General features: G+C 40.1%; 1 protein-coding gene across 1 annotated transcript in view; it reads right to left on the bottom strand.

Moving 5' to 3' along the window:
* ankrd33ba (ankyrin repeat domain 33ba) overlaps positions 1-13874 on the bottom strand; it is a 21259-nt gene extending 7385 nt beyond the window's left edge. Inside the window, exons 1-5 of the mRNA XM_028004898.1 lie at positions 12937-13874; positions 3217-3346; positions 2690-2830; positions 1240-1381; positions 450-648 (exon numbers count right to left, since the gene is read on the bottom strand). Of these exons, the coding sequence (XP_027860699.1) occupies positions 450-648; positions 1240-1381; positions 2690-2830; positions 3217-3346; positions 12937-13380 (1056 nt within the window). The 5' untranslated portion in view covers positions 13381-13874. The remainder of the gene's footprint in view (positions 1-449; positions 649-1239; positions 1382-2689; positions 2831-3216; positions 3347-12936) is intronic.

The following is a 13874-nucleotide window of genomic DNA, read 5'->3' as shown; positions in this document are numbered from 1 at the left end:
CTTTAAAGAACAGCTGTATATGTATACAGAGTTAACTTGTTTTCTTTATTTGACTATTTACTAATTAGGTGACTTCTGAATGCAATTGGTTCCTCTGACATTATTTTGTGGCATCAGAGTAAAGGCAAATTAAATGTACAGCACACCTTTTGATTAATTTTCATTAGTAAAAAAAAACAAAACAAAAGCGAACCATATTTACATTCCACTTTACAGTTATTCCCTGCTTTGTGTTGGTCTGTCACATACAATCTAACAAAGCATATTGGAGTTTACTGCAGTAATGTGAAAAAATATGAAAACCTAAGGGGGCAGGCGAACACTTTTGCAAGGCATTGTCTGACTTTAATTTGAAAGCTTTTGCCATTTTTGTGAGGGAAGAATGTAATAAGGACAAGACTAAAATACTATACACGTCGATGAGATATTCTCATAATATAAACACTCACGGTGCGACACGCCACAGCAATAAAAGGGCTTCTCATGGCAGTAGTAACAGACACCAGGTGGTCGATAACACCTTCATCCTCGGGGTTGGTGACATTTGCGATGTTGAAGACGTTGCGCACAGTGTCTGAGAGGCGCTTCAGACAGCCACGGGGTTCCTGGGCTCTGGCTACCAGGGACGCCAGTGGTGGCCACTCTAGACTAAAGGGAGTATATTTTTATTACAATCCACAGCACATCCACACCAAGCGATTTATATTTAATATAAATGCATTATATAGAGGTTTTCTATATTGCATGGTTTCCTTATAGTTGAGGATTTTGTTCTATGTTTTGTGTCTTTCGGGCCAAGCCCAATGCGTATGCGCAGCACCAAATAGTCAGAGATTCGTCTGGTGTCGTTTCTTCTAAAACTGCAGTCGCAATCACTTCTACAAAATCACAAAGCTAAAGAGCTGTCAGCACAGTTCAGTTTATATATAACCATCTGGTGCAGATTGATGTTCTCCAAAATAAAGATGCTGATTTGTAAAGCTTTTGAAATACATCAAGTCAGCTCCTCGGGGGAATAAGAACTGATTTGCATTAAGTTCCCCTCAGGTTTTGATGATACAACCCTGTTGAGTTTGAAAGAAAATGTACACCAAGCAGTCAGACTTTTTTTTCTTCTTTCTTTGCTTTGAGTCTTGCATACATCCATAATATTTTGTTTATACAAGTGTGCTCCTCACTTTGCATTCACTGCAGGGAGGAATTTTTGCAATATGACACAAGTTTAAGTGTGAGTTTTACCTGTATGTATCACGGTACTGGAAGGGATAGGGCCGCTCCATAAGACGTGTCATCAACCAGGCGGTTTCATAACGACCCGTAAACAAGGCCCATTCCCTGGCAGTCAGGTTCCGACCAAAGTCCCTTGCATTCAGGGAAGCTCCTAGGGGAAGAAGAGGGAGAAGGATGAAGTTTAGTGGACAATGCTTAAACTACAGTGCCTTGAAAAATTAATCATAACCCTTAAACATGTCACAGTGTTATGTTGCAACAGCAAACCTCTGTGGATTTTATTTGTGAGATGGAAACCTAGCACTGCATGTCACAATGAACAAACCTTCTCCGCAGTGAAACATGGCAGTGGCAGCATAATCCTGTGGTGTTGCTTCTCTGTACAATGTAAATGAAAGCCAGTAAAAACTGCTAGGATGGTAAATGGAGCTAAATGCAGACAATGCAAAAGACTTGGAGGGTGTGGAGGTTCTCCTTCCATTACAAAACTAAACATAGAGCCAAAGCTATAAAAAGGTACGTTTTGAGTCGAGGTTTTCAGAATGTAGTACAAATAGCGCTGCTGGAACATGGATTCCCTTAAATCATTTTCAGAAAAAGCGTAAGTGATTAAATGCTCAAGCATATTGATCCCTTTTCTAACAGAATTCTTCTCAAAAAAGAACATATTTCAAGATCTCCAAGTTCTAATGGTTAAGAATGACGTGCTCCACTTTCCCCTAGAGTCAAAATGAGAGAATGAGAATGAGAGAATGAGAATTACATCCATCCCCAGCTTTACCATTTTCCTCTTGCAGGCCCAAAAGTCAGTGGGATATGCAAACTGTTGTTCTCAGTACAACCTCACTAATACTAGAACACAAAAAGCCTAATGGAAAACTACAGGCATAGACTTCACAAGACTGTAATACGACAACGTCTTCATTTAGAGGCTTCTTTGGTTCCATCCACCATCGATAATGACTCTTTGAAAAGCTTAAGATTGTGAAAGCTACTGCAGAATTCAAATTAAGATTCATTATAAATGTTTGAGTAAAGTTTAAGCAGCTACATAAGCTGAAGAAACTCTATGATTTTGCATCCACCCAAGGCTGAAAGATATGAAGGGGAGTTTTGTAAGGCTTGTGACTCATGTTCACAGCCAAATTCATAAACCTCTCACAGCACTGATTATTAGACCTGTACAAACTAAAGTTCAAAATGGAATCTAGACAGTAAAACATTCCCAAGCACTGTTATTCTGGCAAATTCCATCAGCACTCGTTTTAAAATGATTTGAAAATGTCATTTACATGTCTTTTAAACTTATTAACAATATTGTTCCAACTGAAATAAGACGGATCATAATTTAAGGAAGACAATATGAAGAAGACAAAAGGCCATCTGCAACAGTTTCGGATAGAGTGTGCATACATGTAAATGCATATGTGGTATGTCATAAATATATGTCAGTGCTCACCTGCCATCATGAGCGAGCGCACACACTCCACCCTGCCCTGCATGGAAGCTTTCATCAGGGCAGTAAAGCCATGACAATTTCTTCTCTCTATGTCCAGCCCAGAGTAGTAGTTCAGCAAATAGTTGGTGATTGTTATGTGGCCTTTAAGAACAGAGGAAACAAAATAGCAGGTTCCACTTACAGATATTAACTGACAATATATTAATATTTCCATGTCTTCTTAAGAGGCTAGGGAAGTACTTGCCCAGCCAAAAATCACATTTGTTTGCAGTGTTTTGTATACGAAGGACCTGGGCCAATACGGATACCAAGGCAACACACTTATCACTTCTGTTCTAGCCCGAGTGGCGCTAAAGCAAACTAGTCTGCGCATTTGTCTGTGTCAGCGTCAGTGCCAAAGTGCCCATTTGTTGCATTTGTGCGAGCATGTGTCAGACAGTACTGTGACGCAGCCTGGAATTATGTGTGTGTTAAGGGCTTGTTAATGTGAGACCAACCATTTGTGTGTGTTTGTGTCTGCGTGTTACCTGCTTGCGCTGCGGTGATGAGAGCCGTGTTTCCCTCGCTGTCCTGCCAGTTTACGTCCAGGTACGGACACTGAGACAGCGCTATGACGACGTCCACGAATCCTTGGTAACATGCCACCAGCAGCCCTATCTGAGGTGACAAAGTTACAGGAGTAGAGGAGGACACGGGGGTGTAGGGTGGGAGTAGGAGGGAGGAAGGACTAAAGGTTACAATCAGCAAAAAAATATTTCTGGAGGTGAAGCAAAGCACAAGTGCTGACTTCCAGGGTGTTGAGAAAATATAATCAAGGCTGTATGAGAGGTAGTCATAAAAGACAAGAGGACCTTTGTGCAGCTTCAGAGAAGTAATGTCTCTGGTTAAATCTGGCATCCAATGTGCTTTCACTGAGAGACCCTGAGGTCAAAGGAAAAACAAGTTGTGTAACCTCATGTTGACATGCACTTTTATGATGTGTATTCATGCCAGTGCCAGCAGAGGTGTCCTCTTACACCTTTGTGTGGACAAATGTGTAAATGTTTGTTTTTGAGTGAGAATGTCTGAGCATGGTAACCTGGTCAACTCCTGTAAAAGTTGTCCACTCTCTGGTGGGTAGGTGATCACTGCAGGAAATCAAAGTGGGCTCTTAGCAGACACCCTATAGTTTTACCGTATACATTTGTAGACGTGCCTGCAGAAATATTTTCAGTTTAATCTTAAGAGTCAGTAGGATTTCTGTCATGACTCATAGCTGGCTCTACGAAACGATGCATGATTTGAAGGTCAAAGGTAATGATGAGTGAATTGATTTGCTAAAATTAATGACACGTTGGCAGCCTGTAACGTCATATCTTAAAGACTGTGGCTGCAGATAATCACAGTACTGCAGGTGCCTCTTTGAAGCAAAGTGAATCATGCAGAGTCGATGTGTAGATACATGCAAAGCACTTTGCAAATCATGTTAAACACTGGGGGATATTTGATCTAATGTATAGACAGAAAAATAAGCTAAAGGGGGACTTCATGTTGGTGAAGCTTAAAAGACTGAAGGAAAACTGCAGTGGATATGTTTTCTGTAAATATATCAAGTTGGAGAAAAATTAAAAAATGTACTAAATTCAGACAAGTGATTTGATCACCTTACAACCCCAAGGCTCAATGTATCTTCATTGGATTTTATGTGACAAACTAGTAAAAAGTAAGGCACGATTGTGAGGTGGAACAAAAATGATTTCAGATTTGTTCTGACTGTCAGGATTTTTTTTCCTTCATTTTTTTAAACAAGCTTCTTTGAGTTCATGCTTCGCAGAACTTCATACACCACAAATGCAGGTGTTTGGAGGCAAGTCTCAACCAGCTTTGCCCATCTAGAGCCAGAATTCTTCACACGAGTTCAGCAGAATGGATGAAGGACATCTGTAAACAGCAAGACTGAAGTCTTACAATAGATCCTCAGTTGAATTTATCACTTTTATTTCACAGGGCCAGTCAAACAATATAGATAGATAGATAGATAGATAGATAGATAGATAGCATTTATTGTCATTGAACAGAATTCAACGAAATTTCCATTGCAGCTCCCGTGCAAAAGGTCAAATATATACAGTATAAATAAGCAAACACACAATAATAATAATAACAATATATACAACTAAATTAACTAAAGGCACTCAACCACACCAAAGAAGTAGCAGCAGGTCCAATTATGGCAAAGTATAGATAATGTGACAGTGCAAAGTGCAGAACAATATGGCTGTGTGGGGGTGGGGGATATGTATGTGTGACTGCGAGGTTATGATATGTGTGGGAGGGGGGGACGGCAGGGAGTAATGGCTCTGACGGCTGTGGGGAAGAAACTGTTTCTCAGTCTATTTGTTGTAGTCCGTATATTCCTGTACCGCTTGCCTGATGGCAGCGGCACAAACAGTCTGTGGCCCGGGTGGCTGGAATCCATCGCTATGGATTCAGCTCTCTTCTTGACCCGGTCTGTGTAAATGGAGTCCAGGTCTGGGAGGGGGCATCCCACAATGCCTTGTGCTGTTCTCACCACCCGTGTCAGTTGTTTCCTCTCCAATGCTGTGCAGCTACCATACCACACAGTCATGTTGAGGCAGAGGATGCTCTCGATCATCGCCCTGTAAAAGTTCACGAGCAGCCGTGAGGAAAGTCCAGCCCGTCTCAGTTTCCTGAGGAAGAAGAGCCTTTGTTGTGCTTTCTTCACCAGGTGGGAGGTGTTTGTGTTCCAGGAGAGGTCAGAAGTGATGTGGAGGCCCAGGAACTTGATGTTGTCCACACGTTCCACCACTTCTCCATCTATGAGAAGGGGAGTGTGATCCGTCTTCCTGGACCTTCTGTAGTCCACAATGATCTCCTTGGTCTTCCCTGTGTTCAGCACCAAGTTGTTGGCTGAACACCACTGAGTGAGCTGCAGAATCTCCTCTCTGTAGTGGGTCTGATATGATTTGATCTTAACCAGTAGCTAGTAACACTAGCTAGTTCAGGGTTGCCGTCCCAGTTTGTTAAATGGAAATGTACACCGCACCTTTTTAGAACTTCATTTGTAAAAAAAAAAAAAACACACAAAACGAAAGTCTGGGATTATTTTTGCTCCACTTTACAACTATGTGATGAGTTTTTGTTGGTCTATCACATAAAATTCCAAAAGGTGAAAAAAGGTTAAAGCATGTGCAAACGTAAGGGATCTGATCATTCATAAGAGAATTTTGTCAAAAATGTTTGCAAGACTACCTTTTTGGTTATGTTCATCTAAAATGTCCAAATGAAATACATAAATTAAGCCCTACACATGATTTTTTTTAAGACAAACACATTATATATGGTTCACCTATAACACAACCCGAAATGTAAACAAGCAATGATGTCAGCCAGCAGATGATGTAGTAACAGTAATGTCAGCCTGAGGGCAAGGACTCACTGAGACTTCTGGACAGCTTGGAAGACACTTACCTACACTGGCACAGTTTCAAATAATTCTGTTTAGACACTCTCTTGTCTTACTCTCTTTCACACTTTCACACCAACACACACAAACACACATCCTTGGCAGTCCTCCAGCCTTGCTGTGATGTACTTAAACAGCATGCCCTGCAGCACGTCTAGAGCAATCTCCGTCGTCTGCCTTCGCTCTGTTTGCCTGCGAATCTCTCTCACAAACACACATAGAAGTATGTCACCTTTTTTTTTTTTATCGTTTCCACTCTGATGAGTTCAACTCAAAGAATTTCTCTTGTCACGAGTTTTTGCACTGTATAGTAGTAGTTGTGTACTGACACAACTCGAGACAACACTCCCATCCCTAACCCCCAAAGCCTCCAGCAACCCCTCCACAAAAAACACAGCAGATAAATCAGGGAGGAATCCAAAAATATAGTTTGTATACCAGCACTTTGTAAAAAGAAACTTAACTTTATTTTCTCACAATCTGATATTAGACTAGATCAAAAGAAATCATGCAAGATAACAGAAAGAAAACTGTAGATGCCCACAAGTAAAGTTCATTCTGGGGTTCCCATTCCAGAGACTTAAAGTTCTATCTGTAATAATGCTCAGAGGAGACAAATGTTGTGATGCAAAATGTGAGCCCAGATTCTTAGGGGAAAAAAAAAAGAAAAGGGTGAAAAATGCTGGCTTAGGCTGGTAGGAAATGTCCATATTTACAGCGAAACAAGCTCCTTAACATCATGGGGTGATAGGCCACTCAGGAAGCAAGAAACAGTTATTCCAAAAGCAACGTAAAAAGACAGATCACAGTTTGCAAATTCACTATTAAACGAAGATTTTAGGTTTGATTTCAAGAAACCTAAACCAATATCTTTGAGCATAATGGCCATTGCTACATCATGCATCATGAGGTCAGACCTCTAGGAAGCAACATTTTAGCATTAACATCAGCCAAGAAGATAAAACTTTGCAACAAATAGGCATTCTAAATGGCCAGTGATGCTAAACATACCTCCACTGTGGTTACAAATTGGCTAACATAAAACTGAAAGGACCAGTCTACATCTGGAACAAATATTATATCCAGTAGGCACAAATACATGGATCAATACAACCCTGATGTAAATAATGAGAGGAGTGACGATAAACAGGAAACAATTTTACGGCAAGAGCAAAAAAGTGAAAGCACTAAAAAAGTGCTTTGTTCTGTACTTCAACATTTCTTGTATCACTGAAGACAGAGGATATAAAATACCTAATAACTACAAATGTTGCTTCCAAACAAGCTAGCTAATAGATAAAAGTATTTCTACCACACATATGTGTGTGTTGATCCACCAGAGTTTATTTAGAGTTTACCTCGTATCACATCTCTGCTGAACTTAAATAGGCAAATATTAGCTGGTTCAGATACGAGAGTGCCATTTTTTTTTTTCCAAATAGTTTCTGATTATGTCACTGAATCAATTCCTTCTATGTTTAACTCTGGTCTAATTCCAAGTTCATGGGCATGGTCCTTCCTCCCCTCCTGTCATTTACTTATCTCAGCTTTCCTGATTATGCTTTTACTGCTTAGATGTAGTTTACCATTTTGGCCAGGCTTTGTTATTATTATTATTATTATTATTATTATTACCTTCAGTTTTCAATGGAATTAGAACTCTTAGATACTCAGACTAAAGAAGTTGTAAAGCAGCATCCCGTGGGTATCACTGATCCTGAACATAGTCTATCACAGCTGCCAGAGGGCAACACACAGGGTACATCATGTACAGGTCAGCAATCTATCACAAGGTTAGAACAAAGGGACTGAAAATAAGCAATTTTACCTATGGTCAATTTAGTATCACAGAAGCAACTAACTTGATCCTAAATTGAGTGTACGACTGAGTGCTTCTGTAATAGTCCCAGTCAACATAATTTTTTATGACATTACAGTGCTTTGGAAAGCAGCGAAAAACTGCCCATAATTTGACCCATTTCATCAAAACCATCAGCTGATACCAGATGTTCAGAGATCGCTGAGGCACCAGGCACTGTCACACTATGGAAAACAAATAAAACCCCACCATCTGTTTCAATGCAGAGCTATGCAAATGTGTGAACGGGTCATTGCAAAAAATAATATATATATATATATATATATATATATATATATATATATATATATATTATCTCGTTTAAAGATTTGTTATAACAACATACATGCATTAAAATGTGTGAAACTATGGGTTGAACAAATTATCGTCCCATACACACACAAAGTCGTACACAAGCGCTGGATAATCTGGGGGAATAACCAGCGCTTAGAATAGAAAGGCTTAGTTCTATCAGTCAGAATGACACGAAGAGAAGGCGGGGGAGGGACTGGAACGTTGTATCCGCATTTCATGTTGGGATTGTTAAACTACTTGCAAAAAGAGTGATCCAACACTGGAGTTGCCAAAAACTATTTTAGCCCAATATATTTCTTAAAAGTCCATACATACAGGTGTTGTAAGCGTAAGCACTGGTTGATTTCAACTGGTACTGAAAGTAGTGTGAATTGGAATTTTGGGTACTATTTGTAAATTCAGACCAGAGTTAAATTTGCAGTTGTTGGATTGTAAAGGTTGACTAATGCATGACACCAATCAGGTTTTATTTGCTCATATTAGTAATTTGCCCACCTGTCTTGCAATGACACTCATAGGGAATTTTCATGGGGAAACTTAGCAAATTGTAAGTAACGTGTCAGTTTAACAGCACTGTCTGATGCATAAAAATAAAGGCAAAGGCTAAATGTACTTGAAAATCCTGCTGATTGCACTGAACCTCCACTCCGGTGGAACCAACTGCTTGCCTTGTAGGCTGCTTCTTCTTCTGCCACAAAACATTCTAACTTCCTCCATATTTTCTAAATCAATACTTCCCCACATTTGTTTTGTACGTGTTCAAATTAAACGTTGGTGAGAGCTGCAGACAACTAGCATCTCTGCAGACTGCATATCTAGTGACTAAAATGTGACATTTGTTTTAGGAACTGCTGTGGAGACATGCAGGGAAACAAACACTCCATGTTGTCCTCAATCACATACATCTGTAGCACCACTGACACAAATGCACCAGGCCACATTTCTGTCAATACCACCCCGTTAAATGTCTTGCTTTCCGCAGCTGAGCTTTTACATGGCCATATCAAATCTGATGTGTATGACTGTCGCTTTGATTTTTCCACTTGTCTGTATTTGCTCGGAGCATTGTGCTTGCTACCATCTGCAGTGCCAGATTTCTGTTTCTATTTGCCTATGCCTCATTTGTCTCTCTTCCACTTTGCCAGTTGGTTGATTTCTGTGTTGGTCAGCTGATTTTCAGGTTTGTAGCACAAGCTGTGGTTTGGTTTGTCGCCTGTAGTCTCACAGCTCAAGCCTGCTGTGTCAGTTTTAGTATCAGTCAGCATGAGTCATCTGATATTAAAGTATTTTTTAAAAAATGGTTGTGTTCTGATGGATGTTTCTGTGGGTGGGTAGTGGGGTAGGGAAAACAACATAGAAGCTGCTAAAAGACTTGTGGCCTAATTTAAGCTGATAGCTTTCTGTGTTTGTGTGTCTCCTGTGTTTTGATTAGAGCATGACAACCTAACAAACCGAAGGAGACAGTGTCTTAAACAGAACCACATGTGCCTGTGGGTGTTTACCATTCCGTTTCTCACAGATTATCTGTATTCATTTATTCAATTTTAATATATGCAAATATTGGTGGGAAGCAAAATGTCACACAACACACTGAGTTGAAACACAATGCCGGTTTGCAAGTTAGGGTGAAGAATCAAAATCTGCTCTGAACTTTGATCAAACAGATGCCAAAATATAGTCCTCGGTGCCTCCACTGCCTGTCAAGTTTCCATCACATTTGTAAAAGTCTAAGTTAATATCATTTGTTTTATTTATCGCATTGTCACTATTTATTCTTCTGTCCCAGAAAGCATTAACTTGTGTAACTAATACTACATACCAATCTGGACCTGGGCATAAACTCAGTAACAAATCTTAACAAATAACTACTTTATAAACGAATCCGCTGACACTCTGGCAACATCACAAAGTGAGCATCGCTTTGTGGAGTGAGAAGTTTTGGTTGGAGCACACCAATTAGAACTTTATCTTTGCATTGTTGTTCCTCCTCCTAAGTGTTTATTTATTTATTTATTTATTTATTCGCCCACTGGGTCCAGTTAAAGCAATGCAGGATTTGCTTTTTTTCACACAAATATTTTACTGGCTTGTCAACATGTACAGTATAGAGAAAATGCATGAAAAGCCACAGCAGCAATATCTGGTTACTTGTGCTTTTAAAAATACTTAAAACTTAGTTCAGATATAAGATCCACAGAATGGCACCATATGGGAAAATCTATAAAAGCAAAAAATAAATAAATAAAATGAATAAAATAAAATAGGAGTAACAGCAATCAAACGAAGCATCTTTCTGGTCCTGTTATTGAGCAACTTCTACCACTAACACCATTAAACAGATACAATTGAATCCAGAAAGAATAGAAGCACATATTTTGTTGTTCTAAACCTAAAGGAATCACACAACCATAGAAAAAGAATGCTGCAAATGTATGCATTTGTATTACAAGCAGATAGCTTTGAGCCACAGAATACAGTGGCTAAAATAGAGCTATGAAAAATAATTAATCATAGAAACTAAACATTAGTTACATCAGTTGGTACATGAGTCATTATTATCATACAGCAAATGCATTGAATTGCGATTCAAATTGTTTTTCTTTAGATACCATGCTGTTTAAATTATGTGCATGTAGGCATATATAATGTTTGATATAAAAAAAATCTGCTACCTAATACAGTGTGCTACAACAGAGACATTCATCTATCACTGCTGTTGGATTTATTGCATTATAATGCATGACTGGCTAAATTGCTCTTGAGCAATCTAATAATACCATACTGTGGATATGTAATGTGCTTACCCAAAAGCTATTACATATTATCTGAATCAAAAAAATTCAAAAATATCATGTTATGTCCAATGTGTACTTTATGTGCGCTTGACAACCCAAAGCTCATAAAGGATGTGAAGTTAGACTGAAAATGGGAAGCGATGCGAGTTTGTCTACTTTCCCTAAAATGAGCTGTCATGCATGAATTCATGCACTGTCACTGCAAACAATTTGTGAAATGTTTCAGACTGTGAAGGGGGAAATTGTTCAGATTTGAATTATCCAAAAATACAACATAAAAACTAGGACTTTTTTTCAAAGCTTGAAAGAGGAAGTGCTTGCTGAGTCATCACCCTTTTTGAGCATTAAAGTGAGTCACAGCTTGGCATAGTGTCTTTAGGAGATCCTAATGGTTCGGTGACCTCGAGTAAAAATATTGTTAAAACACAAATCCAAAACATTATGTTTTATAATGGCATAGCATGTATCTGTTGGTCGGATGTTTTAGATGGTCTTAGCAAAAGTTCAGAAGAATACGCACCAAGTAAATTGATCAGTAATTTGCAAGTGCGTATACCAAGTCCGAACAGGTCGGATGGTGAAGCAAAGGTGGGAACTCTGAAAATATTTGGCAGGAGATGGCTTCCCATGTAAACTAGGCAAGCTTGGGCCTCTTTGGGTATCGCTGAAAGATTTGTTGCAGGTGAAAGGGGAGGTGGAGGGTGTGATGATTCAACATGTATTTGTGCTGGAATGAGGTATCGTGACTTCGTGAAGTACTGGCAGCTTAGGGATGATTTTTCTCTCAAAATCTTAAATAGTTTACAATTTTACGTAGAGTGTTTATTGCACAAAATATTAAACAGTCTTTTCATATTGAGTGTCATGAGTCTCAACACTTCCTGATTCAGCAGGGGCTGATTTTGGCCACTTTACAAATATGTTCTTGATTTATCAACTGTGGTTGTAAAAGTCTGCGACAGACTGGCGACCTGTCCGGGGTGTACCCCGCCTCTCGCCCGGAACGTAGCTGGAGATAGGCACCAGCAACCCTCCCGACCCCATTAGGGACAAGGGTGGACAGAAAATGGATGGATGGATGGATGGGTTGTAAAAGTGTTACCTTAATAAGACTGAGTGGCATTTCTTGTTGTGACTATTAATATTTTTATAGCTCAAAATATTTTAGTATTCAATATATTTCTGTCTGGCATGAAAGCAGAACGTGAAAAATATGTGATCATTTCTTTTAGCCATCTAGCCAGCAACAAGTGGGGGGAGGGAGCACAGGGGAAAAATCCCTGATGCATACAGACCTAGTTATAAGTCAGTGGTTACCCAGAGATTTAAAATGCCTTTAAACCGCAGCATCAGTATGATGGAAAATTTTCAGGGTTTTGAAACCGTGTTTTTATAACTTTGGTATATATTTCGATAACCAGCCCATGCCGTGTCCTTCTCACATCCTCAGATAACGAATATCAAGGTTGCACAAGACATTCGTTGGATGTAATAAAAAATCTGACCGGATACTTAGCAAAAGTCTGGAAACAAGTAAGTAACCCAGAGCAGAAAACTTTGGCTTAATTATCTCAACACCTTCTGAACCTGATGCTCCTTATAACCACACATGCTGCATTGGACGGCCAAGTTGGAACTAAGTAAAAAAACTATAAACCTTTGTAAGATAAACTCTCCCACTGAATGCAAAACTTCAACAAGGATATCAATTTGTTTTTTCTAATAATTAAAAAAAAAAAAACCTACACAGCAACCAAAGGTACTTGTGTGCACGGGTTCTGATGAGTGCAAGAGACCCGCATGTGCTTCATACCCGGTTATTCCTGTCAGTCTCCTTGATCTCCTCTTCCTTCACACCATGTCGTATCATTATCCGGACAATCGCCGCGTTGTTAGTGCAGCACGCCTTGAAAAAGGACAGCGGCTCCGGGCTCTCCGGAGACGGGGAGCGCTCCGAGTCCGCGAACACATCATCCGGAGGATAGAAAGAGTCGTCCGAGGCGATGCTCCGACAGTCCTCCAAGTCCTCAAAGTCAACCTCCTCGAACTCATCGCTGTCTTCCTCGCTCCCGTCTTCGTCGTCACCGTCCTCTTCGCAGGACCCCAGGTAGTCCTCCTCGGAGTTGGACAGGGGTTCCTCGGTTATCGTCGGGTGGACATGGCCGAAGTTCCCCCCAACTTTTTTCTGCTGCTGCAGCTGTTTGACGCGCAGCGACGAGGCACTTCCTCCATCCCTGTCGTCCGTGATCAGCACCATCTAACCCCCGAGCCCAGGGCACTGTCCGCGGGGTGGAGTGCAGGCTGGCACACGGTACGCCGGCATAACAAACAAACAAAAAAGTCACTTATATCGCCCACGACAGCCTACATGCACACAGTTTTTAAATCTTTGCTTTTAAATAGACTGCACTGCTTGGAAAAAAAAAAAAAAAGAAGAAGAAGTTACGCCTTGATTCAATCAAACCGTTAATCATTTTCGCAGATGAAATGATGTTGCAATGTTGCACAGATGACCAGTAAAAATGTCCCTCGAAGTTCAATTTCCCGTTTCTCCTTCCGAAAGCGAAAGCACGCTTTTTCAAACTTATATATTTCGAGAGCACACAGAAGACTAGTTGGGGTCTGGGTATTTTTCTTTAAAAATCAACAACAACGTAAAACAGCGTTTTCAGCAGAAAGTAAAAGTACTGCGCCGAAGACTTGTCCCATGCAGGGCGGAGAGATCCGTTAACCCATAGTCACCTAATCCGA

This window comes from Xiphophorus couchianus, chromosome 21, assembly GCF_001444195.1.
Source record: "Xiphophorus couchianus chromosome 21, X_couchianus-1.0, whole genome shotgun sequence".
In the NCBI taxonomy this organism is placed as follows: domain Eukaryota; kingdom Metazoa; phylum Chordata; class Actinopteri; order Cyprinodontiformes; family Poeciliidae; genus Xiphophorus; species Xiphophorus couchianus.
Note: the sequence above shows the minus strand (reverse complement) of the source record. Positions and strands in the feature narration are given on the sequence as shown.